General features: G+C 42.4%; 2 protein-coding genes across 2 annotated transcripts in view; both read left to right on the top strand.

Moving 5' to 3' along the window:
* The first annotated feature begins 664 nt into the window (after positions 1-664).
* Positions 665-1187, top strand: LOC141374942 (uncharacterized). The gene has a single exon (XM_073905606.1). The coding sequence runs from the start codon at positions 665-667 to the stop codon at positions 761-763; it is 99 nt and encodes a 32-aa protein (XP_073761707.1). The 3' UTR covers positions 764-1187.
* ABL1 (ABL proto-oncogene 1, non-receptor tyrosine kinase) overlaps positions 794-26212 on the top strand; it is a 142671-nt gene continuing 117252 nt past the window's right edge. Inside the window, exon 1 of the mRNA XM_025888211.2 lies at positions 794-1522. Coding sequence (XP_025743996.1) covers positions 1387-1522 — 136 coding nt within the window. The 5' untranslated portion in view covers positions 794-1386. The remainder of the gene's footprint in view (positions 1523-26212) is intronic.

Below are 26212 nucleotides of genomic sequence, written 5' to 3'. Positions count from 1 at the left end.
CCCCGCGAGGCGCGCGCCGGACGTCGCCGGGGGGCGGGGTCAGGGGCGGGGCCTGGCCTCGTTGTGGAGCGGCTCCTAATCCATCATGGCGGCCGCGGGGGTCGGTGTCCGTCCCTGAGCAGCGCTGGAGCCGGAGCCGGTTCCCGGGTCCTGCGGCTGAGGAGCCCCTCCACTGTCCACGGCCCCCACCTGCGGGGGGAGGCTGGGTCTCGCGGCGGAGTTCCGGGGATGTGACTGCCTGGCGGCGGCGGCTGTAGCAACGTCCGGAGCCGGGGAAGCGGGTGTCTCGGGCAGAGACCCCTGGCCTCGGGGCAGCTGAGGCGGCCGGGCCTCCCCTCTCCGCCCGCCTCCCGCCTTCCCGGGCCGCGAGGGTCTTTCGTCCCGTACAGCCCTGCCCCGGCTCTGGGACACTGGGGGTGGTCTCTGTTTCCCCCAGACCCGGGACACCCCGTTTCCTGAGGCGTGGAGGAGCGACGCCCCCGAGTAAGCCGCCCGTGCCCCGCCCCGGCAGCCTCCCCCGTACCCCCGGTCCGCCCCTCGCTCCCTCTCCCGGCCTCCGGTTTGGCCACGGAGCCCCCCCATTCATATTCCCTCTCTGCTGTCAAGTGGCCTCCCCTTCCCCCCAGGTTGCTCCCTAGAGCCTCCAATGCCCTGACTTCTTCCAATGTCACCTACGGTTCCCTTAGTCTCAGCCCAAACAAAAACTTTAATGCAAAGGAAAAGTCTGGACTGGTTTCACAGGCCTTTTAAAAAGCGGACTTAAAAGTTGCTGGCAGTGCATTCCTTCTCGTCAGAGTCGAGGGCAAGCTCTCGCTGAAGTCTGGGTGACCCGTGTCCTTTTCCGGAGCGCACGGTAGAGAAGCAGGAGCGGCAGCTAGTTGGGCAGGAAATTTGTCGGAAGATGAAGAAACTAAGATAGGGGGTGGGTGACTTCCACAGGAAAAAAGTTCTGGAGAAGCATCCAGAGACGATCAACATTTCCTCTATGTTGTGGGAATCGAAATGACTTTAGTGTTACTGACCCTTTTACAGCATCCCTGTGAATGTTTGTTTTTTTTCTTGAAAAGACAGAAACTTACTCAGCCAATAAAAGACACTTAAACTCAAGAAACTTTTGGGTAGCACTGCAATTACATTACTTCAAACTGATAAACTGCAGAAGTAATCGGAACTCCTGTTTACATATGTCAACCTAAAAACTCTGCTTCCTTTTTTTTTTTTTTTTTTTTTTTACGGAAGATGTCTTTTTGTGATTGACCTCAATTACTGACTTGTGGAGATTCGGTGAATGTGAAATCCCAAATATATACTGTTTCCTTCTAAGCCCACTGACCATTCTGGAAGATCTTGAACCCTCTTCTGGAAAGGGGTGCCTATCATTGCTTTATGGGGCAGCAGCCTGGAAAAGTTCTTGGGGACCAGAGAAGGCCAAGTTTGCCTGCCCTGCACTTTATCAAAGGAGCAGGGAAGAAGGAATCATCGAGGCATGGGGGTCCACACTGCAATGTTTTTGTGGAACATGGTGAGTGCTGTTCAAGCTTTCTGGTCATATTTTTCCTTGTATATCAGCTTAGGAATGCATAAGGGACTTTTGAACAACAGCGTTTGTGTCCAGCTGTACTTGAAACTTGTATTACTATAGTTTTCTCTTAGTTTGTGGTGGAACTTTCTTTGTATAAGAAGAAGTTATTTGGGGACTCTGGCTGGCTTTGTTCAAAATCTCTTTGAGTTGTTTATTTCTTGCCTAATTCCCCTTCTAACTCACTGTTGACCTTAGATAAGCCATTTTACTCTTCCAGTTTCCTGAGGAGATTGGACTTAAGTGGTTTCTCAGGATCAGAGTCCATGATCCTGCTCTAAACCTTAGGCTTGGGCTATATCCGAGGTACATGGATCCTTTACTGCTTTATCCATGGGGAGCTTTTATCATATCCTCAAGAGTGCTTGTGTTGCCCAAAAGGTTAAGAACCACAGATCCTAGTTGACACTAATATCCTTGACCTTTTCAGTCATAAGTCGGACTTGAAAATATGCACTTTGGAGCTACGTGGGAAAAATTGAGTGGGGAAGCGGTGTCCCTTGTGAATTGAGGATCTCTCCCCACCCCCCCGCCCCGCCTGGTTATTTTACCTTACACAGGAGTAATCGTTTCCCAGGGATGGATGGAGCTTTTATCCTCCTCTCTCCCTATTTTGGATGACATTTGGGGCAAGAAAGGTTGTCTTTGACATTTTTATGAACATAGTTGGCGTTTGATTGCAGACTGTGTGTGTTACACCATATACTTCCCGATATTCTATGTATAGTTTTAAAGCTAAGGGTCAGCTTAGACTGATGTTCATCATCAGGGGCCAGCCCTGAGCCAATTAATTAGGGGCCTGTTTGTACTGTTGTAGCCTGACATTTTTCAAACTGTACTTTATATTGAAATATCGGTCCCACCCACTCTATAAGCAAATGTGAGATGAGTGCAGGTGGCATATACTTTGAAATTCGATCTCAAATGCCTCTTAACAATGGGTGACCACAATAAACAAAGGTCTCTATTGCATGAACTTGCATTTGACTGTGGAGGTTTTACTTTCTTTTAGAAAAATAGCTCATCTGAATGATTTGAGTCCTCGAATTGTAGTTTTCCTTGAAATATTAGTTACATTTTAGCCCTGGTTTTAGACAGGCAAAAATGGAAATTTGTTACATTATGGGGCTTTCCCAATTCAGGATTTATAAAGTGAATTATTTATGTTTTTAACTAGTGATGATCATGCAGCCTTAGATAATGAAAATTGGTGCATAGTTTTTGGAGAGCTTTGGCCAAACTTATCAGAATTTACAATGCATATACCAATAACCCAGTAATTTCACATCCAGGAAGCTCTTCTCATCCAGAACAGTATAGTCCCCTAGATGTCCCTGATACCCTTTCAGAGAGGGTTGAGGTTAAAACCGTTTTCATATTAATGCAATCCTTAGATGTTATTTGCACTCTTTGCACGAATGGTGAATGGTGCGGAAGTCATGCAGGCTCCTTAGCATGAATCAAGGCTGTAGCACTACACCTCACTATACTAGTAGCCATTGTGTTCTTTGTACTCGTTATAAATAAATTGTGCCGTGCACTCATAAATAAATACATACATAAAATAAAACTTCATTTTTCACTTAAAGAATGTCCTTGATGAAGCAGGAAAGATTAATTTTATGAACTATTGGCCCTTGCGTGTGTGTTTTTTTTAGTAGGTTGAAATGAGAAGTACACGTAAAGCACTTCTGCTGAGCGCTGAGGGATCTCGGTTATCTCCAAGAAAAGCAGATGGGCAGCTGTTTGAGTAGCAAGCTGCACTAGCTGCTTTTTTCATGGAACTACCATTTTTCAACTACCACTGACAAACAATGGTTATTCAGGCTAAAAAGAGTATAAAGGAGTCTTTCAAGGAAAACAACTGGTAGTATATGTTGCCAGTGATAAAATTTTAGCTTTCCAATGAAAATTAGGATTTTGGAAAACTTGTATCTGCTATTGTGTTGTAGAGATTGGTGGTGATATTTTACAAATGTGTTGTTTTGATATAATGAAATGTATTATTCAGAAAATCTACATAATTCAGTGAGCCAGTATTTTCTAAGTGATCAGTAAGTGATATTATAAAATCACACACAGGTAAAAAGATCCATCCAAGGTGCAAGATGGACCAATGGATTTGAATGTAACAATACAAAAGTTCCCTGATACAGTTTTAGATTCTACATCACAACTAACCTTTAAGAAACTACCACTTAAGGTGTTTTGGTGCAGCTTCAAAGAAGAAAATCTACTTATCTAAAAAGGCTACTTTTTTTGCGGAAAACAGTTATTTTCTAGTAATAAAAAATGTTTTTAAATTAATAATTAAAATTTTTTCAGTTTAAATTTCTAATACGGAAAGATTGGTGAACTAGCCTATATAAATAAGAGCTCGTTGGGGGTCCTTAGTAATTCTCAAGAGGGTAAAGAGGTCCTGAATTTAAAAAAGTTTGAGAACTGCTACTATAGGGGGTCTGTCACAGAGGCACACAAGGCTGTTTATTGCAGGTGTACTCTAAAGTACTAACCCTGAAAGGCATCCAGGTAGTGGTTAAGTGGAAAAAAGCAAATTGGAAATGAGTAGGCGTGGTATGGGAATTGGGGCTTCGGCACAAGGGGAGAAAACTTGTACTTTTTACTTTGCATTTGTGATTTCTTTCTCTGACAAATTGGTGTTATTTTATAATGCAAAAAATACAGAGATTTAAGAACCAAACTGACGGCAGCCCAACCAAATAATCACTTCTTTACAGCAGCTTTTTATTTTATTTAATTAATTAATTTATTAAGATTTTATTTATTTATTTGACAGAGAGACAGCGAGAGAGGGAATACAAGCAGGGGGCGGTCGGAGAGGGAGAAGCAGGCTTCCCGCGGAGCAGGGAGCCTGATGCAGGACTTGATCCCAGGACCCTGGGATCATGACCTGAGCTGGAGGCAGACGCCAAACGACTGAGCCACCCACGTGCCCCGCAGCAGCTTTTTATGAAAGAATTTGCCTGAGTCATGTTTTACTGAAGGCAGATCAATTTCTTGGACCTCGGGTGTTCTTTTTCTAGGGGAACACAGTCTTACTTTGTGTTACAAATTGTTGTTGATCATTTATAGGGTGATCTTTCTAAGAGTTGGTTAATATCCATATAGGTTGGATTAAAACATTTGCGGTTATAACATACAGTGTTGGATCAGACAGGAATCTGGAAGCCAAGAATACTGGTAGATGAGGGTGTCAGTGATGAATCTGGAAGGAGAGGGCAGATGGTAGTTTTTTTGCCAGGATCATTCAGGGTCAGAAGGGCTAGTCATGTGTACAGGAGGAAAAAAAAAAGGGAAGCCATATTATTTCATGCGTCGTATGTTCCAAATTTCAGTGGCTTGACTAAAGAAAATTCACTTTCAGGAGAGCTGGTAAAAGAGGAATAAAAGCATTCACTAATAAACCTCTTTTCCTTAGCGATTCCTTCTTTCTTCAACAAATACTTATTGAGCACACACTATGTATCAGGTAATGTTTTAGTCATCGGTGAAACATTAGCAAACAAAAAAACATCCCTGCCCTCTTGGTATTTACAAATTCATTCTAGTGGGAGGAGACAGACCATAAATAAGCTAGGTAAGTGAAATATAAAGTATGGTAGATGGTAGCAGGTGCTGGGGAGAAAAATAACACAGGAAAGGGGCTAGGGAATGTTGAGAGGTGTGATTTTAGTTAGGGAGGCCTCCCTAAGAAAGTGGCATTGGGAGGGAGGTGAGGGAACAAGCCTTGGAAATGATGGGGTAAAAGCATTTCAGGCAGAGGGAATCAGGGTGCGATAGCCCCCAGGCAGAACTTGTTTAGCGTGTTCTAGGAGAAGCCCAGAGTAGCTGGAGCAGAGAGCAAAAGGAGAGTTGGTAGGAGATAAAATGGGGGTGAGGAGAGAATGACTGGAGAAGAATGTCACCTTGTTAACCATTTGAAGATTTTGACTTTGACTCATGTGGTTTGGGAAGGAGTAACAGGCCCCGACTTATGTTTTATTAAAATGTCTCTCGCTGCTGTATTCTGAAGGAGAGCAAAGAGGAAGCAGGGGTTCCACTGAGGGTTTGGCTGTACTCATCTGAATGAGAACGGTCATGGCTTGGACCGGGTTGGCGGTGGTGGTGAAAGGGTTCAAATTCTGTGAATCCCAGCAGGCACAGCTGTCTAGATTCGCTGTTGGATTAGATATGAGGTGGGGTGAGTAGGGTGTGAGAGAAGTCAAGGAGGACTCCAAGGTTTTTGGAAAAAGACTAGAAGAGTGGGGTTTGGGGAGGTGGGTTGCAGGGGATGAAGGTCAGGAGCTGCCTTTTGGGCATGCTACATTCGAGATACCTAGTAGTAGGCATCCAGGTGGATGTGTCGTTCGAGTGCATTCGAGTCTACCAGTGTGAATTCAGGGAGGCAGTCCAGGCTGGAGAGGGAGCCTGGGAGTCATCAGGTTATAGGTGGTATGTATTATGTATGTATGTATGTATTTTATTTTTTTAAGATTTTATTTATTTATTTGACAGAGACAGACATAGCGAGAGAGGGAACACAAGCAGGGGGAGTGGGAGAGGGAGAAGCAGGCTTCCCGCGGAGCAGGGAGCCCGATGCGGGGCTCGATCCCAGCACCCTGGGATCATGACCTGGGCCGAAGGCAGACGCTTAACGACTGAGCCACCCAGGCGCCCCTATAGGTGGTATTTAAAGCTGTGAGAAGGATGACAAGCCCAAGGGAGAAATCTCCAAGTAAGAACCTTTCAAATATGTAAGGCGACATTCAGTGGTTTATGAAATTAAGACTTTACATTTTTATGTAGGATTAATTTGAATCTTTTTTGGGGGGTGGTGACATTCACATTCACATTCACATTCACATTTTGATTTTAACTCATTTTTAATCTGTTTCTCTGAGGATTTTTTTTTCTAAACCAAAAAGTTGCAGATTTAACAAAAAAATGCACACAACTTTTCCTATTCTTCTCGGTAGTGAGTGTTTTAAATATAAAATAACCGTTTCAATTTAAAAAGTTTTGTAGGCATACCAGGCTGGCTCAGTTGGTAGAGCTTGAGACTCTTGGTCTTGGGGTTGTGAGTTCGAGCCCCACATTGGGGGTAGAGTTTACTTAAAAAAATAAATAACATTAACTAAAATAAAAAATAAGTTTTTTTATTGAAAAATTGAAATTAAAAAATAAATTATTTCTGGATTTTCTAATTTTAAGCTAGTACATCTCTGTCCTTCAGGATATTATTTAACTTGGTTATGTCCCATGTTTTATTTATGAGCTTACCTGAAAACTGACTTTAAGAAATGGTTTATTCTCAGTTTAAAACTATGTTATAGTTCTCAAATAAAACTTTATTGAAGGTAGGGGTGCCTGTGTTGTGCAGTTAGTTAAGACTCTGACTCTTAGTTTCAGCTCAGGTCGTGATCTCAGGGTTGTGAGCTCCGCGCCGTGTCGGGCTCTGTGCCCAGCGTGGAGTCTGCTTGAGGTTCTCTCTCTCCCTCTCCCTCTGCCCCTCCTGCTCGTGCACGCTCTCTCTCTCAAATAAATAATAAAATAAATCTTTAAAAAAAACTTTATTGAAGGTAATAGAACAGGAATTCGATAGATCAACACTAATTCCCATTACTGTTAAATTGTACTGAGTATCCATATACATCAGAAGGTGGGAGACAGTGCAACTACGGAGTCTTACAGGTACTGAAGTTAAATCAGATTCTTTTTTTTTTTAATTTTATTTATTTATTTGACAGAGAGAGACATAGCGAAACAGGGAACACAAGCAGGGGGGAGTAGGAGAGGGAGAAGCGGCCTTCCCTGCGGAGCAGGGAGCCCGATGTGAGGCTCGATCCCAGGACCCTGGGATCACGACCTGAGCCGAAGGCAGACGCTTAATGACTGAGCCACCCAGGCGCCCCTAAATCAGTCAGATTCTTAAAAAGAGGTTGTTTGGAAAGATTATATTTATGTACTTACTGTTAGGGATTAAGTTCTGAACTGTGAAAATGCGGAATTGTGTATATGTAATATTTTTTTTAACACACCGGTTATTTCCTGCAGGTGAATACATTTTATACGGCCCTTTTTTCATGAAACCTTATATAGAAGAAAACAGGAATTTCAGTTGTGGGATAAAGGAGGAGGATCAAAAATGATTTAACCATAAGAATTTTTTCCTTAATGAAGCATTCTATCAAAGAAAATAATAAAAATTGGAGAAAGCATGAAATCATTATCTGTTGGTTAAGGATTTCACTCGTGCTTCAGATCTCCGTGTGATATACAATGTGTGTTGTGATGCGTGTTGCAAATAATGCATGTTTTGCATGGGGAAATAGAGATGAGTTAACATGCTTGAGCTGAGAATTATACCCATAGGAGTATATCAAGCACATTATCTGGGTCTAGGGGGAAAAGGTTAAAATTGCTACGTAGAAGATGAGCTGTGGTAAAAGAAAGCACTCCCTGAAGGCCTCCTTTGACGCATATCCCGCCATTCCCCACTCCTTGCCCCTTTGGTGGCTGTACCCTGACATTGCTCTTCTGTGTGTTTACAACCTGCCTGCCTTTCAGAACTCTGCTTGGGTCCCACCTCTTTCTTGAACATAAATTCTGATGTGCTTTTTTTATTTTATTACTATTATTTTTTAAACTGAACTCTGTGCCCGACATGGGGCTTGAATTTACGACCCTGAGATCAAGAGTCACATGCTCAGGACGCCTGGGTGGCTCAGTCGGTGAAACGTCTGCCTTCGGCTCAGGTCATGATCCCAGGGTCCTGGGATTGAGACCCGCATCAGGATCCTTCCTCAGAGGGGAACCTGCTTCTCCCTCTGCCTGCTCCCCTGATTGTGCTGGCTTTCTCTCTCTCTTTCTGACAAACAAATAAATAAAAATAAAAATATCTTAAAAAAAAAAAAAGAATCATATGCTCTACTGATTGAGCCAGCCAGGTGCCCCTGATGTGTTCTTGGAAGTGTTTAATTCCCAAATATTTGGGGAGTCTAAATATCTTGCTGATTTCTAACTTTATTCCATTGTGGTCAGAGAAGATCTTCTGTAAATTTCAGTCTTTTGACCTTTACCGAGACTAATTTTCTGGCCCCGCGTATGACCCATCTTACTGAATGTTCCATTTGTACTTGAATATATATTCTGCAGTTGTAGTTTTCTGTAAATGTGAATTAGATCAAGTTGGTTGATAGTTGTTTAAAATCTTCCACAGGCTTACTTCTTTTTTTTTTTAAGATTTTTTTTTTTTTTATTTGACAGAGAGACAGCGAGAAAGGGAACACAAGCAGGAGCAGTGGGAGAGGGAGAAGCAGGCATCCCGCGGAGCAGGGAGCCCGATGTGGGGCTCGATCCCAGGACCCTGGGATCATGACCTGAGCCGAAGGCAGATGCCCAACGACTGAGCCACCCAGGCGCCCCTCCTTACTTGTTTTTTGTCTGCCTATTTTATCGTGTACCTTTGCTGAGTGTCTTTGGGGTCTCTTTTTTCACTGAGAGACGGGTATTAAAAATCAGCAGCTATTAAAAAAAAAATCAGCAGCTATGATGATGGATTCTACCCCCTACCCCTTTAATTCTATCAGTTTTTTTAGCCTTAAAAGCAATTATTAGGAAACAAGAAAGACTGGAGGGAAAAACCTAAGCATTTAACTCAAGAAGCTAGAAAGACAAAGTAGTCCACAGTATACAGATGTAAGAGAGTAGTAACAATGACAACAGAAATTAAGAAATGGAAATGTCAATAAAACCAAAAGCTGACGTGGGAAAGCATCTGTAAAATAGGCAGCCTTCTAGCACGATTGGTGAAGAAAAGGACAAGGCAGGAGTGTGTGGTACTTAGGACGGGATTGTAACTGCAAATGCGGTCAGTTTGTTTCATGTATTTGGAAGCTCGGTTGGGTCAGCAACACCACGGTTTTTTTCTTTCTGTTGTTCAGTTTGGGTCCTATCTGTTGATCTCTCTTCAAGTTCACTAACCCCTCTGCAGTTGTCAATCCCTTTACGATTCTCATTTCAGATGTGCTATTTTCATTTTTAAAATTTCCACGGGGGGGTGCGCCTGGGTGGCTCAGTCGTTAAGCGTCTGCCTTCGGCTCAGGTCATGATCCCAGGATCTTTAAAAAATAAAATAAAATAAAATAAAAATAAAAAAATAAAATTTCCACGTGGTTCTTTTTGATAGTTTGCATTTTCTACTGCGATTCACCGTCTTCTCACTCATCAGGCCCGTCTTTGCCTCCAATTTCTTTCTTTCTTTTGGAAGATTTTATTTATTTGAGAGAGAGAGACAGAGACAGAGGTAGCAAGAGAGAGCATGAGCAGGGAGGCGAGGGAGAAGCAGGTTCCCCACCGAGCAGGGAGCCTGATAAAGGGGCTCGATCCTAGGACCCCGGGATCATGGCCTGAGCCGAAGGCAGACGCTTAATTTACTGAGCCATCCAGGCGCCCCCGCTTCCAAATGCTTAAAGGTATAATAAAGAACTTATCTGCTAATTTGAATATCTGGGTGATCTTGGGGTCTGTTTTTTTTTTTTTTTAAGATTTTATTTATTTATTTGACAGAGACAGAGACAGCGAGAGCAGGAACACAAGCGGGGGAGTGGGTGAGGGAGAAGCAGGCTTCCTGCCGAGCAGGGAGCCCGATGCAGGACTCGATCCCAGGACACTGAGATCATGACCTGAGCTGAAGGCAGACGCCTGATGACTGAGCCACCCAGGCACCCCTTGGGGTCTGTTTTTATGGATTACTTTTTCCTCTACATTGCGAATCAACATTTTCATGCTTCTTTGTGTGTTTACTAATTTTTTATTGCGTGTCAGATATGTGGATGTCACACCATGGGGATTCTGGATCTTGTTATCTTACTTTAGAGAGGCTTTCATTTCTTTCTTTCTTTCTTTCTTTTAATATTTTATTTATTTATTTGTCAGAGAGAGAGAGCGCACAAACAGGGGGAGTGGCAGGCAGAGGGAGAAGCAGGCTCCCGCTGAGCAAGAAGCCCAATGTGGGACTTGATCCTAGGACCCTGGGATCATGACCTGAGCCAAACGCAGACACCCAACTGATGGAGCCACCAAGGTGTCCCATTTCTTTTTCTTTCTTTCTTTTTCTTTTCTTTCTTTCTTTCTTTCTTTCTTTCTTTCTTTTCTTTTCTTTTCTTTTCTTTTCTTTCTTTTCTTTCTTTCTCTCTCTTTCGGTTTTGTTTTGTTTTGTTTTGTTTTGAGAGGCTTTCGTTTCTGACAGGCAGTTCCTGGCCTGTTCTTTTGACCCTGTCAGGCTTGTTTTTACGCTTTGTTAGAGTGAGTCTGTTTTGGATTTATCCTCCGTCCACAGGCATGGCCCTTACTCTAGAGGGCGTTCTTTAGACTTAATGCTTGGCTTTTCTGGGATGTCAGCTAAAGAACAGAGGTGCTCAGCAGGTCTTCTCCACGCTGGATTGGCTGATGCTTGAATGTGGGGCACCGTGAGAGCTTCACCCTACAATCACTGCTCTTTGTTAGGCCTTCCAGAATCTTACCTTACCTGGTCCCTGCCCCGTCCTCTGCCAGGGACCCACAGGGCACCTCCCTCCTCTTCTGCCTCCCATGCAACCCCTTCTCTCAGATATTCTGCCCTGCACATTCTAGCTGCCTCCGCATCCTCCAGCCTTGAATCCCCATCTCAGTCTGCTTCCTCGGTTCCAGGAGACTGCTCCAACTTTGGTTTGGGCTCCAACTCCCTGCACTGTGGCTGGGAAGGTGCCCCAAGGCAGGAAGTCGGAGGTGACAGGCTGCTCACCTTGTGTTTTTCTCTTCTCAAGGATCACAGTCCTGCTGAGCCTGTTGTTTAACACCTGGAAACAGCTGTCTGGAATATTTCGCTTAGGACAAAGGCTGTCTGATAGGAAAATTCCAGTTGTTTTACATTCTTTACAGACTTTGATATTGTCAGTGTTTTAAATGCTAGCTTTTCGTGTGGTTGTGCAGTGGTATCTCATTGTGGTTTTGATTCACTAGCTTCTTTGATGACTCACTGAAATTAAGCACCTTTCCATTATGCTTATTGGCCATTTGGATGTCATAAATATGTGTTGTGTGTGTGTGTGACCTGTCAGCTCACTTCTTTTGTCCATTTTTCTAGTTATGTTTCTTATTGATTTGTAGGAATTATTTGTATATTCTCAGTACAGTTCTTTTGTTGGATGTATATACTGCTAATATCTTCTCACACTCTGTGGCTTGCCTTTTTACTCTCTCTCTTTTTTTTAAAGATTTTATTCATTTGACAGAGAGAGCACAGGCAGGGGGAGCAGCAGGCTCTCCGCTGAGCAGGGAGCCCAACAAGAGGCTTGATCCCAGGACCCTGGGATCATGACCCGAGTGGAAGGCAAGACGCTTAACTGACTGAGCCACCCAGGCGCCCCTTGCCTTTTTTTTTTTTAAAGATTTTATTTATTTGACAGAGAGAGACACAGTGAGAGAGGGAACACAAGCAGGGAGAGTGGGAGGGGGAGAAGCAGGCTTCCCACGGAGCAGGGAGCCTGACGCGGGGCTCGATCCCAGGACCCTGGGATCATGACCTGAGCCAAAGGCAGACGCTTAATGACTGAGCCACCCAGGCGTCCCTTCACTTTTTTTTTTAATTTTTGAAAGTATTTTTTTTTAATGATTTTATTTATTTATTTATTTGCCAAAGAGAGAGAGAGAGAGAGAGAGCACAAGCAGGGGGAAGTGGCAGGCAGAGGGAAAGCAGGCTCCTTGTCGAGCAAGGAGCCTGATGTGGGACTTGATTCCAGGACCCTGGGATCATGACCCAAGCCGAAGGCAGACGCTTAATCGACTGAGCCACCCAGGCATCCCCCTTTTCACTCTTAATGGTGACTTTGAGGAATCAAAGTTTTTAATTTTAATGTAGTTCAATTAACAATTTTTTTTCTTTAAGGTTGGTGCTTTTTTATGTCCAATATAAGAAATCTTTGTCTACACCAAGGTCATGAGGAAGTTCTTTTTTTTTTAATTTTTTATTTTAATTCCAGTGTAGTTAACATACAGTGTTATATCAGTTTCAGGTTTCATGAGGAAATTTTATTTTATTATGTTTCATACACAGATCTACAGTTTCACTTGGATTTGACTTTTCTGTGCAGGGATGATGGTTTACTTTTATTTTTTCCATATTGACCCTAGTTCTTTAATTGAAGAGCATATTTGCTGCTTCATAAATCAGGTATCGATATATGTGTGGACCTGTTTGGGAACTCCTTACTCTGTTCATTTGTTCTGTTTGTCCTTGCACAGGGTCACACTATCTTAAATATTGTCGCTCTAAAATAAGTCTTAATATGTCATGGAGTAAGATCTCCAATTTTGTTCTTCAGGATCGTCTTGGCTTTTCTTTCTCCTTTGTATTTACAAATACATTTTAGAATCAGTTTTATCAATTTTCTACCGAAACAAAAATACCCGTGGGGATTTTCTACTAGGATTACACTAAATCTATAGATTACTTTGATTCTAGGAATAAATAATGGAATATAAAGAATTCTTACTGATGGGGCGCCTGGGTGGCTCAGTCGTTAGGCATCTGCCTTCGGCTCAGGTCATGATCCCAGGGTCCTGGGATCGAGCCTTGCATTGGGCTCCCTGCTCGAGGGGAGGGCTGCTTCTCCCTCTCCCACTTCCCTTGCTTGTGTTCCCTCTCTCGCTGTGTCTCTGTCAAATAAATAAATAAAATCTTAAAAAAAAAAAAGAATTCTTAGGAAAGGAAACCACTTCAGGAGACTTTTTTTTTCTTCTTGTTAATCATAAAGGCTGAGTGATTCCTATAAATACTTGAAAATTTCAAAATATCTGCTTATTCCGGATTCACCTTTCTTGTATGTGTTTTTGTTTTTGTTTTTAATTCTGTTTTTCTTTGACACTTAGTACTTGGTTCCTGGCTGGTGGAGACCATGTTTGTAATCTCCATGGGTCCAGCATTATATTTTTTACAGACTAGATGCTCAGTAAATATGGAATTGAATATCATTGATTATCTCAGTGCCCACTCTGTACTATGCACCGTCAACCTCGGGTAGTACAGTCGACTACCTTGGAACAAGGGGGCAAGATAGCCAGCCGACAGAAGGTTCTTTGTGTCCGGTTTACAGCCCTAAGGGCCACCATTGGCCATCTGCTTGGGAAAATGGTTGCCGCCCTTGAACCAACAGTGTGGGGGTGGGCCCAGCAAATGGGCCAGGGCCAGGGGGCGCTTGTTCAACTTGATCATGGTTGTTACATGGTGAGGAGACCCCCAGCCTGCCGTACCTTTCATCTCAGTTCTTACCTTTTTATGTCAAGGGCTACTTGTGGCCACTAACTGAATCTGGAGATACAGTGTGTGAGTATAGCACTGAATTTATAGTAATACCTACATTACTAATTGGAACCTTCACTTAATGGATGTTATTTTTGGCACTTGCACTTTTATGAAAGAAAGGCAGCCAGTCTGGTTCCAAGAATTTCGTCAAAATGAACAGCTCCAGCATTTGCTCTGGTGATGCATGGATTCAGCATAAACTTCTGTACTTTGTACTTCTGCAATATCATACAGTAATTCCTGGTTTTATTGGTGATTCTGTAGCAGCCCGAATTGCAAAGAGTATCTGTCTCTTGTGGATGTGAAAGATTTAAGTATTTATAAGGCACTTCTTTTTCATATCACGGTACAGGTAGCATAGACATTATTCCTGTTTTTCAGTAGAGAAAGCTGTGGTTCAGGATGGCAGCGAAGTGTTTTTAGGATTATATTGCTGATTTGTTATAGAGCTGGGGTTGAAATCAAGTACTCTTTTTTTTTTAAGATTTTTGGATTTTTTTAAAAAAGATTTTATTTATTTATGGGTGCCTGTGTGGCTCAGTCGGTTAAGTGTCTGCCTTCAGCTCAGATTGTGATCCTGGGGTCTTGGGATCCAGCCCCACATCGGGCTCCCTGCTCAGTGGGGAGTCTGCTTCTCCCTCTCCCTCTGCCTCTCCTCCTGCTCATGCCCTCTCTCTCAAATAAAAAATAAATAAAATCTTTTAAAAAGATTTTATTTATTTATTTTAAAATGTTAAAGATTTATTTATGTGAGAGAGAGAGAATGCACTCATGAGTGGATGAGGGGCAGAGGGAGAGAAAGAGAATCCTCAAGCATACTCCTGCTGAGTGGGGAGCCCAACTCGGGGCTTGATCTCAAGATCCTGTGATCATGACCTGAGCCATAACCAAGAGCCAGCCATTCAACCAACCGAACCACGCAGGCGCCCTGAAATCAAGTACTTATTGATAGCTTGAGTATTTTTTCTACCAAAAACATTACTTTTTGAAGATGAACTAATCCTTTTGAAAATGTTCACAACACTGAAATGAGGGGGATTTAGAGTTAGAATTTATTTCAGTAAAACTTTTATTTTTTCACCATTTTGTGGGATATGCTTTTGATACTGATTCTCATAATAAATACACACAGATACCCAGTCTAAGAGCCATGTCCTTGCACCTGGGATGCCCTTCAGTCTCAGGGCTGGAAAGGACCTGGAGGCTAGCTACTTCCCTGTGTTTAGTTGCGAGTCCCTACACTACATGAGTGGCTGCTCTGTTATATGTGAGTGCTAGTCGTGGGGGCTGCCTGGCACCCACAGAAGGCATGACAGGAGGGTAGCGGGAATACCAGCCACCCCATAGGAGTGCAAGTTTTGGCCAAGACGTGTGAGTTGTTCAGAAGAGTGCAAGAGCTTGCCTGTCCTCAGATGCTTGAAATCGAGTACAGAGGAAAATGAGCAAAGTAAGAAGAATGTAGTGAAAAGGAAATTGGGTGAGGGCCTACGAGAAGAGGCAGAGTGGGTTGGTTGGCATTGATGAGTGCCGCAGCTACTTGTCAGCGCATGGCACAGTGCCGTGGGGGCCTAGACCGTCTCTGGCAGGAGGCTCCATGCCCTTCACAGACCAGTTGTCAGGAGAGGGGAACATAGCCATTTGCCCTGTGGTCTTTGTCCTTTGTTGTGGTGTGGGGCTCATTCCAAGGTGTACCGAGGAGATGTGTCATGTATGTTTTCTGGTTGTCCCTGGTTTTGGCTAAACTCACAGGATGGCCATTTGTGAAGAGTATTGGTATTTTTTACCACTTAACTTAGAAGCTCCAGCTGCAGTGGTTGTCATTTTAGGATATATGCTCAGCAGTGAGGCAGATGGGGTGCACACATGGCTTTACAGTTATTCACCCAGCACAGTGCACTCTCCTGACATACTTCTGAGAAGCACTGACGAGCGCATTTCAGACTTTTTCTCCACTGGCTGGAATTTTCAACAAAAACACTTCCATCTTTTCTGAAGTGCATTAGAAAAACTGGAAGCTGTTACTTGATTCACAGATGGTGGATTGCATATAAATAACCCATCTTAGATAGATACCAAGTATTGTCATATATTCCTTACCTTTTATGGCTGCCACTTGCCTGCTTTCTCTATGCTAAGCATTGTGCAGAGCCCTTGACATATTATTTTTGAAAGTTACCAGATAATGCCACGGCCCTTATTCTAAAATGCAGTCTAAGTTTGGCATTATGTAGCTCAGAACCCTCTGGTGGTTCCCATTACATAGAGCAACAACCTCCATTTTTGTAAACAATCATGTACCCTTCTTCCTAAAAATTTTCTGAGCAAACGTATCATTCATGTATATATATTTGCCAAAGTTGTGTTTGACTTCTGTAGAAGGGAAAAACCTCACATAAACAATAGCAGAGCCCTTGAGACCTCCTTGTTTCTCCCTCCTTTCTGCCCACATTGTCTGGCTTTTGATAGGAGTTGATGGTGCCTGGAATGAGGGGAGAATGACTTTCACATTTAGGGTTCTTACTCTAAAGCCTTTCCCCCATATTTCAGCCCAAATTGTTTTGATAACCCATCTCAGTTCTTGTTCTTTGAAATGCACGTGGAAAAATGTTGATCAGTGTGGAAGTTTGTCATTTTTGATCTCATGAAATTCCACAGTTGTCTGGTTATCAAATTTCTGCTTGTTTGGTTGTGGCTAAAATTCTGTTTAAAAGAGTAGAATTTGTTACTACTCCCAGCAAATTGAAGATCAGGTAAATAAATAAAATGGGCTGGAAAAGTAAGCCTTGACAGTGTGGCGTGTAAATTAAGCCAAACCTTCCCAGAAATGAGAATACAGACTGTGAGATATATAGGAGTTTTGTTGTACTTTGACAATTTCCTGCTTCTGTGTCTCTTAGTCAAATAGGGAGACAGGTTTTATCTGAATGCAGGCCCCAGCTTACCACTTACTAGCAGTGCGACTGTAGATACCAGCATGTACTTAGTAGATATTGAGCACATCCTCTCTGTGTTGCGAGGTTCTGGGACTACAGCAAATCTTATTAACTGGAGTCTCTGGTTTTTGATTTGCAAAGTAGGAATCATAGTTCTTACTTGATTTACTACTGATGAGAGAATGAAATGGGATAATAAAAATGTCTAACAGTGCCTGGCACTGGGTTAGGCCCTCACAAATAATAATTATTCCTGCTATTATTGTTTATAATTCTAAAATAATATATCTTTCAGTAATAAGGAGCAGGCCCAAAAGGACTAAACCAGAGGAAGATTAAGAAGTAAATTCTAGTGGTAACAACATTGTGATGAGCAGTCTGCCTGTGACAAGGTTGTACCATGTTGGTAATTAAGGATTATCTATGAAACCTTGGCTTATATCTGACGATACGACCATACTGGAATGCAGTGCTTCAAGAAAATTCTAGAGGGGCGCCTGGGTGGCTCATCGTTTAAGTGGCCAACTCTTGATTTCGGCTCAGGTCATGATCTCAGGGTGGTGAGATCAAGCCCTATGTCAGGCTCCGTCCGCGCTCATCAGGGAAATTGCTTGAGATTCTCTCCCTCTCCCCTTGCCCCTCCCCCTGTTTGTATGCTCTCTGTCTCTAAAATAAATAAATTAAAGATTTATTTGACAGCGAGCACAAGCAGGGGGAGCCGCAGAAAGCTTATGCTCACTTATGCTTTGTGTGCACCCCCCCATGCCCACCGCAGGGCAAGCTCTGACCTGCTCTCCTCACTGTATTTTATCTTTCTGAGTATGTCCTATAAATGGAGCCATCCAGTTTATCACTTTTTAAGATTGGCTTCTTTCACTGAGCCTAACACCTTTGAGATCCATCCAAGTGTTGTATATAACAATAGCTTGTTCCTTTTCTTTCTTTATTGGAGTTGAAGATTTAATATTCTTATTTATTTATTTAAATTCTAGTTAGTTAACATACAGTGCTGTATTGGTTTCTGGAGTAGAATTCAGTGATTCATCACTTACATACAACACCCAGTGCTCATCATAACAAGTGCCCTCCTTAATACCCAACACCCATCTAGCCCATCCCCCACCACCTCCTTCCATCAACCACTAGTTTGTTCTCTATAGTTAAGAATCTCTCATGAGGAAGAAAAGGGGAGTATGTCAGAGGGGGAGACGAACCATGAGAGATGATGGACTCTGAAAAACTGAGGGTTCTAGAGGGTAGGGGGGTGGGGGGATGGGTTAGCCTGGTGATGGGTATTGAGGAGGGCACGTTTTGCATGGTGCACTGGGTGTTATGAACAAACAATGAATCATGGAACACTGCATCAAAAACTAATGATGTAATATATGGTGATTAACATAACAATAAAAAAAATTTAAAAAAAAAAAAGAATCTCTCATGATTCTTAGCAAATCCTAAGCAACCTCTCGTTAGTGTCACTAGCCAGTGACATGTCCTTGAGTAAGTTGCTTGCCTCTCTAGGACTTATGTTCACCATATGAAAGGAGTGTGCATTTCAATTTCTACACCTAAGTTTCCATTACTCTCAGTTAGCACCTCTTTATTAGCATTTTTAAGCAGTTTTTTTAAGTTCACATTTCTGTATACTCAACTATCAGTCATGGTCCTTTTTTAAAAAAGATTTATCATTTGAGAGAGAGAGAGCAAGCATGGGGGGAGGAGGGCAGATGAGGAGGGAGAGAATCTCAGGCCGACTCCCATTGAGTTGGAGCCTGAGGCGATGCTCATTCTCACAACCTTGAGATCGTGACCTGAACTGAAATTCAGAGGCTTAACCAACTAAGCCACCCAGGGGCCCCAGTCTTGGTCCTTTTAAAAATATTCCCTCAGTTTTTGCCATTTTATAATCTGGAACACGACAAAACTGCCTAGTGAAAACTGCTAATAATATTAAGTTTACTCTGAGTTCTACTGCCAAAATGTTTATAATATCAGGGACTACTTTGGTGTATTTATTTTTTAAAAGCTTTTGTGATTTGGTATTTGACATTAAAATTAAATTATATTGTGTTTTTATTCCAGAAATAAAAAGAATCTCTCATGATTTGTTTCCCTCTCTCTCTTTTTTCCCCCTTCCATATGTTCATCTGTTTTGTTTCTTAAATTCCACATATGAGTGATATCATATGGTATTTGTCTTTCTCTGACTAATTTTGCTTAGCGTAATACACTCTAGTTCCATCCACGTTGCTGCAAATGGCAAGATTTCATTTTTTGATGGCTGAGTGATATTCTATTGTGTGTGTGTGTGTTTGTGTGTCTATATACACACACACACCACATCTTTATCCATTCATCAGTCAATGGACATTTGATCTCTCTCCTTAGTTTGGCTGTTGTTGATAATGCTTATAAACATTGGGGTGCGTGTATCCCTTTGAATCTGTTTTTTTGTGTCCTTTGGGTAAATACCTAGTAGTGCAATTGCTGGATCGTAGGGTAGTTCTATTTTTACCTTTTTGAGGAACTTGCATACTGTTTTCCAGAGTGGCTGCACCAGTTTACATTCCCACCAACAGTGCAAGAGGGTTCCCCTTTCTGTGCATCCTCGTCAACACCTGTTGTTTCCTGTGTTGTTAATTTTAGCCATTCTGACAGGTGTGAGGTGGTATCTCATTGTGCTTTTGATTTGTATTTCCCTGACAATGAGTGATGTTGAGCATCTTTTCTTGTGTCTGTTAGCCATCTGTTTTCTGTGGGAAAATGTCTATTCATGTCTTCTGCCCATTTTTTAACTGGGTTATTTGATAAATTCTTTGTAGATTTTAGAAACTAACCCTTTATCAGTTATGTCATTTAGAAATATCTTCTCCCATTCCATAGGCTGCCTTTCAGTTTTGTTGATTGTTTTCTTCTCTGTGCAGAAACTTTTTATCTTGATGAAATCCCAGTAATTCATTTTTGCTTTTGTTTCCCAGATTTTCTTTTCTTTTTTTTTTAAGATTTTATTTATTTCACAGAGACCGCGAGAGAGGGAACGCAAGCAGGGGAAGTGAGAGAGGGAGAAGCAGGCTTCCCGCTGAGCAGGGAGCCCAATGTGGGGCTCCATCCCAGGACCCTGGGATCATGACCTGAGCCGAAGGCAGATGCTTAACGACTGAGCCACCCAGGTGCCCCTGTTTCCCAGATTTTCATTGCTGAGTAGGAGTCCACTGTATGGATATGGATATACCGTAATTTGTGCATTCATTCATCTGTTGCAGGACTTTGGGTTGTTTACAGTTATTGACAATCATGAATAGAATTGTTATAAACTTTGCATACAGTTTTTGTAGGAACATAAATTTTCAATGTACTTAGCATGTTAGTTTCCTAGGGCTGCTGTAACAAATTACCACACACTGGTGGGCTTAAAACAACAGAGATTTCTTTTTCACTGTTATGGAAGCCAGAAATCTGAAACTGGTATCCCTTGGCCAAAGTCATGGTGTCAGTAGGGTCTCACTAGCTCTAGAGGCCCCAGGGAAGAACCCCTTCCTCCAGCTTCTGGAGGCCACTAGCATTCCTTGGCTTGTGGCCCCCTCCTCACATCCCTCCAGGCCCTCACTTCCATTGTTACTCTCCTGTTTTGTAGTCAGATCTCCCTTGCCTCCCACCCCCAAGGACGCTTGTGGTTACGTTTATGGCCCATCAGGATAATCCCGCCATCCCAAGATCCTTAACTTAATCACATCTTCAAAGACCCTTTTTTTGCCATGGAAGGTAACACAGGTTCCAGGAGTAGGCTGTGTCTGTCTTTTAGAGGGCCTTTTTCTCAGCCTACCACACTCCAGTAAGGACCTAGGCGTGGGTATTACTGGGCCACGTGATAAGTGTATATTTGATTTTATTAGAAACTGACAAACTCTTCTGCAGAGTGGCTCTTTTTGTTATATCCCTTCAGCATTCTCACATGCTAGAATTCCTGGTATCCTCGCTAGAACTTGGTATTACCAGTATTTTTTATGGTAGCCATTCATGGGTGTACTCATTATGGTTTTAATTTGCATTTCCCTCATGGCTAATGATGTTGAGCATCTTTTCATGTGAAAACTGCATACTTTTTAATTTTCCTTTTTTACCTCCTTCATAAGTATGGGGAAGAAAGGAGTGAACCGAAATAGCTGAAGGAAGGAAGAACATCACTGTCTCACGGCAGAAGCTTGCTGAGCAGCAAGTCTGCGGGAGAGCGCAGGGACATAGACAGATCTGTTTCCTTCCAGTTGCTCTTGCCTGTTAAATTTCCTTATAAAGTTTTGTCTGAGTTGATGATATGCTTGATTCTAATCTAGGAGGTGACTATTATCTAGCTTTATAATGAATAATAAATCTAAATCATGCTGATTCTCTACCAAATTTTTTTTTTTTTAATGAAAAATCTTTAACCAGCCACCCCACCACCATGACCTGAGGCATGATACGGACAGACTCATCTTTTTGCTGCTGTCTAGCTGCACTGAATCAGTGTTGCTGCAGATCACTCTTAGGGACATTAACCATCTTTTAGACTAGATTTTAAAACACTAACCATTTACTTTCTTTTGAAGCAGTGGTTTATAGTAGTAAGTTGTGCTAAATTCTTTCTTGGTCCTTGACTAAGTCCAACACCGTAGCATCTGTTGCTTGAGTTCTTACAGAGTTATGAGAGGAAGTAAGTGAATGCTGGTGTCCTTTATCTGAGAATTAAAAACCTCAGTTTAGAAAGGCATGGCAGAATAGAATAAAATGAATTGATGCAAAACACATGACATATCTTTAAGTATTTTTTAATTTTTTAATTTTTAATTTTATTATTTTGAACTCATGACCCTGAGATCGAGACCTGAGCCGAGATGAAGAATCAGACGTTTAACCAGCTGAGCCACCCAGTCGCCCCTAGAGTATTTTGTTATTCTAATTGTGCTGCTTTTTCTATGTTATTTGGGTATTGGATGATGTATGGAAGTGTTGAATCACTATATTGTACACCTGAAACTGGTATGATACTGTATGTTAACTACACTGGAATTAAAAGCAATAAAAAAATAAAACGATCCCTTTCCTATAAAAGAATATGACATTTGCAGTTAAATATAAATAAGTAGTACCCAGTTTCAGTCTCTGGAAATTGAAAAGCCGGTGATTTAAAATAGTCATGGCTCAGAAAACAGGATTCCATGGCATTTCCTTGCTCACCTATGAGAATCCACCCCCTCCAAGATTGTAGGGCTTTACATTTCTGGTATGCTAAGTTGCTGTTAGCAGCATGAGCTTTAGAGTATGTCAACTTGATCCAGCATTTATTGTCTATAAATATTTGCTTCTAGTTCTGGTGCTGATACTTCAGGTCACGTGCTCTTGAAGAAGGCACTTAGCTGATAGGATAGACCTGAGCCTCAGTTTCTCCGTCTCTCCGATGGCACTGATGGTACACTCTGCTCCTTCCCAGGACGGTGGGAGACTGAGATGAGCTGATGTCTGCGGAAGAGCACAGGAAACTGTAAAATGCTTCATGAATGTATGTGATTATTATTATGATTTCATGAAATCATTCACTTGTCTTCCTAATTTGAGATACCAGATCTCTATTTGAATGCTAACGCTTGTGGAGGATTTTCTCACTTACTTAAAAAAATGTTGCCAAGTAAAATCCAATACTGAGAGGTTGGCTAGCAAAGGCCTTTTCATTACTGACTTTTCAACTTATTTCTTCTGGGTTTTGACAATTGAAGAGTAGGGGTAAATTAAAGAAGGGAAAAACTCCTGCCCGTAATGTTTGCCTTTTTTTTTTTTTTTTTTTGAAGCTACTCTTTTGGTGGAATTGGGGTGATTGAGGGAGTGTTCATAGAATAGGGAAGAGGTTTTATCCTTTGTCGAAATAGGTTTAGAAACAGGCAAAACCCAGTCACATAATGTTTAAGAAAATATATGGTATCATTCTGTGCACATCCTTTTGAAACTTGATTTTTTTATTCAACATTGTACTTAAGATTTACCTTTTGTTGATGCATATAGATCTAGGTCCTCATTTTAACTGCTGTATGGTATTCTGTAATGTGATTATGGCATAGTTTATCCCTTGTCCCATTTATGGCTGGTGAGGTTGTTCACACATTTTCCACAATGACAGACAGTGATGCAGTGAACATCTCTCTGCACATCTGCTTGTGCCTGTGTGTGAAAGTTTCTCAGAGTGGTGGATTAGGCTGGCAAGGCTAGGTTTTGCAACGGTAATAATCATCAGACCCCAGTTGTTTAACCAGGTGGGTTATCTCTTGTGGATGTGGTTGAGGCGTGCTTTGCCCCACATAGTTTCTGGGGGACCCAGATGATGGTGGCCCCAGCATCTTGTGCCTGCATAACTAGAAAGTGTGGCATCCTCGATATTGAGATAATGCGAGTGAGCAGCAAGAACTGTGAGTTCTCCAGCCAGGAAAGGATGCATGGTCACTTCCGTTACACCTCACATGCAGAACTAGGTACAAGGTCTCACCTCACTGCCAGAGCCCTAGGAAATGTCGTCTTCTGTGTGTTCAGGAAAGGGAAGGGTTACCAGTTGTTCGTGAGCACTAGTAATGTCAACCGAAGATAGACACCTGGAAGAGCAGCTGTCTGCTGTTTAATACTGTGTCTCTAACACATTACATACAACTGCCCCTCGAGCCCCCGAAGGGGCAATCAGTTCTTCCCCAACTTAGATAATTTTGGAGTTTTGAGTTTGGGAGCCCTTTAGTCTTAAATTACAGCTTGATTGTGGATCATGGGCTTTTTTTTTTTTTTTTTAACATTAATAAAGTTGAAGGTGGAGACCAGAACCTATGTCTTGGGATTTGTAATTCAGTACAGTAGCTACTTATTAAAAATCTAGAACAGGGATTTTCTGCTGGTCTGGGTTCAGTTACAGAGACAAGAACCCACAATAGCTCATTTTAATGGGGAAGGCTTTATTACAGAGTATTTTATAGCTAACAGAATTGTTGGAAGAGCTGAAAATGCAGGTTGTAGGTTGAGCTTGGGGAATGATGCCCAAAGTCACCGACCGCACAGACCTGGGCCACCAAGGAAGCTGTAGCCTCTTTGGTCCTTGGAGAGCTACTAGCTCTAGAACCACCACTATAGTCAAGGACATTGTACTCTTGGCTCCAGTGCAAATCAGCTGTTTCCCAGGCTGCTGCTTGATACCTGGACATGGGACCCCCAGTTCTGCCCCAGAAAACCAAGTGCTTTTGCCCCAGCAACAGTGGAAGCAGCAGGAGTGTGCCTGGCCCTGCATCTGCTCTCCAGATCTCATGTGAGGGTTATCTGAATGGTAAATCCTAAATCATAGTCCAACCCTGGCTGCAGGGAAGTCGGTGACGTGTCTTTTTTAGCTCTCCAGCCTCTGCAGTACTATGTGACAGAACGTTAGGGGGAGGAAGGAATGGGTACTGAGCATCAGTCCACTCTACTGGCCCCAGGTTCTTACCCTGATTATTAAGATGTATACAGAGAATTATAGAGTCTCTGACCCCTGGGATTTTATGCGTACTTTTGTGAATGTGCACAATAACATTTTCCTTTGCATGGAGCCTAGGCTTTCATGAGATTCTCAAAGGGGATGATGACCAAACAAACGATAAGCACCTGTTGACCAGATAGTGATTAAGCACCCAGATTCTGAAATCAGGCAACCTAAGTTTGAATCCTGTCGCTGCTACTTATTTGGTATGAGACCTTGGACATGTCATTTCTCTTCTCTAAGCCTTTATTTTCTCCTCCTTAAAATAGGGATATGAGGGAGCACCTGGGTGGAGCATTTGGTTAAGCATCCAACTCTTAGTTTTGGCTCAGGTCATGATCTCAGGGTAGTGAAGTTGAGCCCCATGTCAGGTGCCACGCTCAGCGTGGAGTCTGCTTGAGATTCTCTCTCCCTCTGCCCTTCCTGCTCATGCTTTCTTTTTTTCTCTCTCTCAAATAAATCAGTGGCAAAAAATGGGGATATTAGGACTTATCTCCTAGGGTTGTTGTGAGGGTATGGTATAGAAGCATGTATCATAATGCCCAGTATATTGCCCAGCCCAGAGTAACAACCAGTAACTGGTAGTTGCATGCATTCATTCATTCATTTGTTCATTCCTCAGAAGGAGGTGGCCAACCCAAAAATTACAGTGTGTTGCTGCCTCTGTTAAGGGTCCCACCTGGTGACTCCTCTTTGTCGTGTCTCAGTATACTTAGGTATCGTGTCCTTTGTTCCCACTGCATCCTGTGTGTAGCACTGTGAGATTTATCACACTGTTAGATCATTGCTTCTCTGTCACTCCCTCTTACATATCTTCAGAGCAGAGATTGTGTTGTAGTGCCTATCCCATAGTAGGTGTTCAGTAAATATTTATTTAATGAACAAATGAAAACTGAATGGTTAAAGTAACTGGGCAATTTTTTAGCTTGGAGGAGAGAAGACTCTGGGAAGACATGTTAGCTGCCTGAAAATATTTAAAGGACCATCACATAAGAGGAAGTGGGTTTCTCCTTGCACTGCTTTGGAAGGCAGAGTTAGGAGTAGTGGATAGTAGTTACAAAATAAGGGGTGTTTGGGCTCGTTGTGGAAAGGGCTTTCAAACAGTGAGGGCAGTCAAGCATTAGGATGGGTGCCTTGGAAGGCAGTGATTAATCTATCCCTGGGGATATTCAAGAGGAGGCAAGAAAGGAGATCAAGACTGTATTTGAACATGAACATCCTGGGACTTTGGAACACTCTTGGGACACTTCCTTCTCTGAGTACCTTTATTGAACACACTTTGGTAATCCCAGAGAGACTTAACTAGTCAGGGAGGGAAGGTGTCTTCAGGTGGGAAAGGGCAGAGTATATTAGGAATAGTTTGGCTGGAATAGTCAGGGGAGTATGTGGATTAAGGCAGGCAAGGCATGTTTGGGCTACTTCAGAGATGACCTTGAGTGCTAAGCCAAAGATTTTGGAAATATTTGGTGGGCAGTGGGAATTGTAGATAGTTCCCAGTAGGATGTTAGCATCATGAAAGATCCCCAGTACTTAGAGTAATGCTTGGCACATAGTTAGTTGTTCAATAAATATTTGTTGAAGGAACTTGTGAAAAGATCATAGCTGTGATTTAGAAAATTAATCTGAAACCTGAGTTTAGGTTGGGTGTGAAAAGGAGGACACATAAATAGGAGGTAAGGAGAGCCTGAAGAGAGGGAGCTGACACCAAGAGCCATCTTGGTTGTGGGGCTGACTGGGCTGGTCAAGTGGGCAGAAAGGGGAAGAGACAAAGATGATCCCAAGAACTTCAGTCTGGTGGCCAGAAATGGGAGTGACATTCCCAGAAATGGGTGGTTCCTTGT

The sequence above is a fragment of the Callorhinus ursinus genome, unplaced genomic scaffold, assembly GCF_003265705.2.
Source record: "Callorhinus ursinus isolate GAN/ISIS: 27379988/994484 unplaced genomic scaffold, GSC_fseal_2.0 scaffold24, whole genome shotgun sequence".
Taxonomy (NCBI): Eukaryota; Metazoa; Chordata; class Mammalia; order Carnivora; family Otariidae; genus Callorhinus; species Callorhinus ursinus.
The sequence above is the reverse complement of the archived record's forward strand: the minus strand, read 5'-3'. Positions and strand labels throughout refer to the sequence as shown.

Coding starts and splice junctions, on each gene's coding strand:
- LOC141374942 (XM_073905606.1), top strand. CDS start 665: ATGTCACCTACGGTTCCCTTAGTCTCAGCCCAAACAAAAACTTTAATG.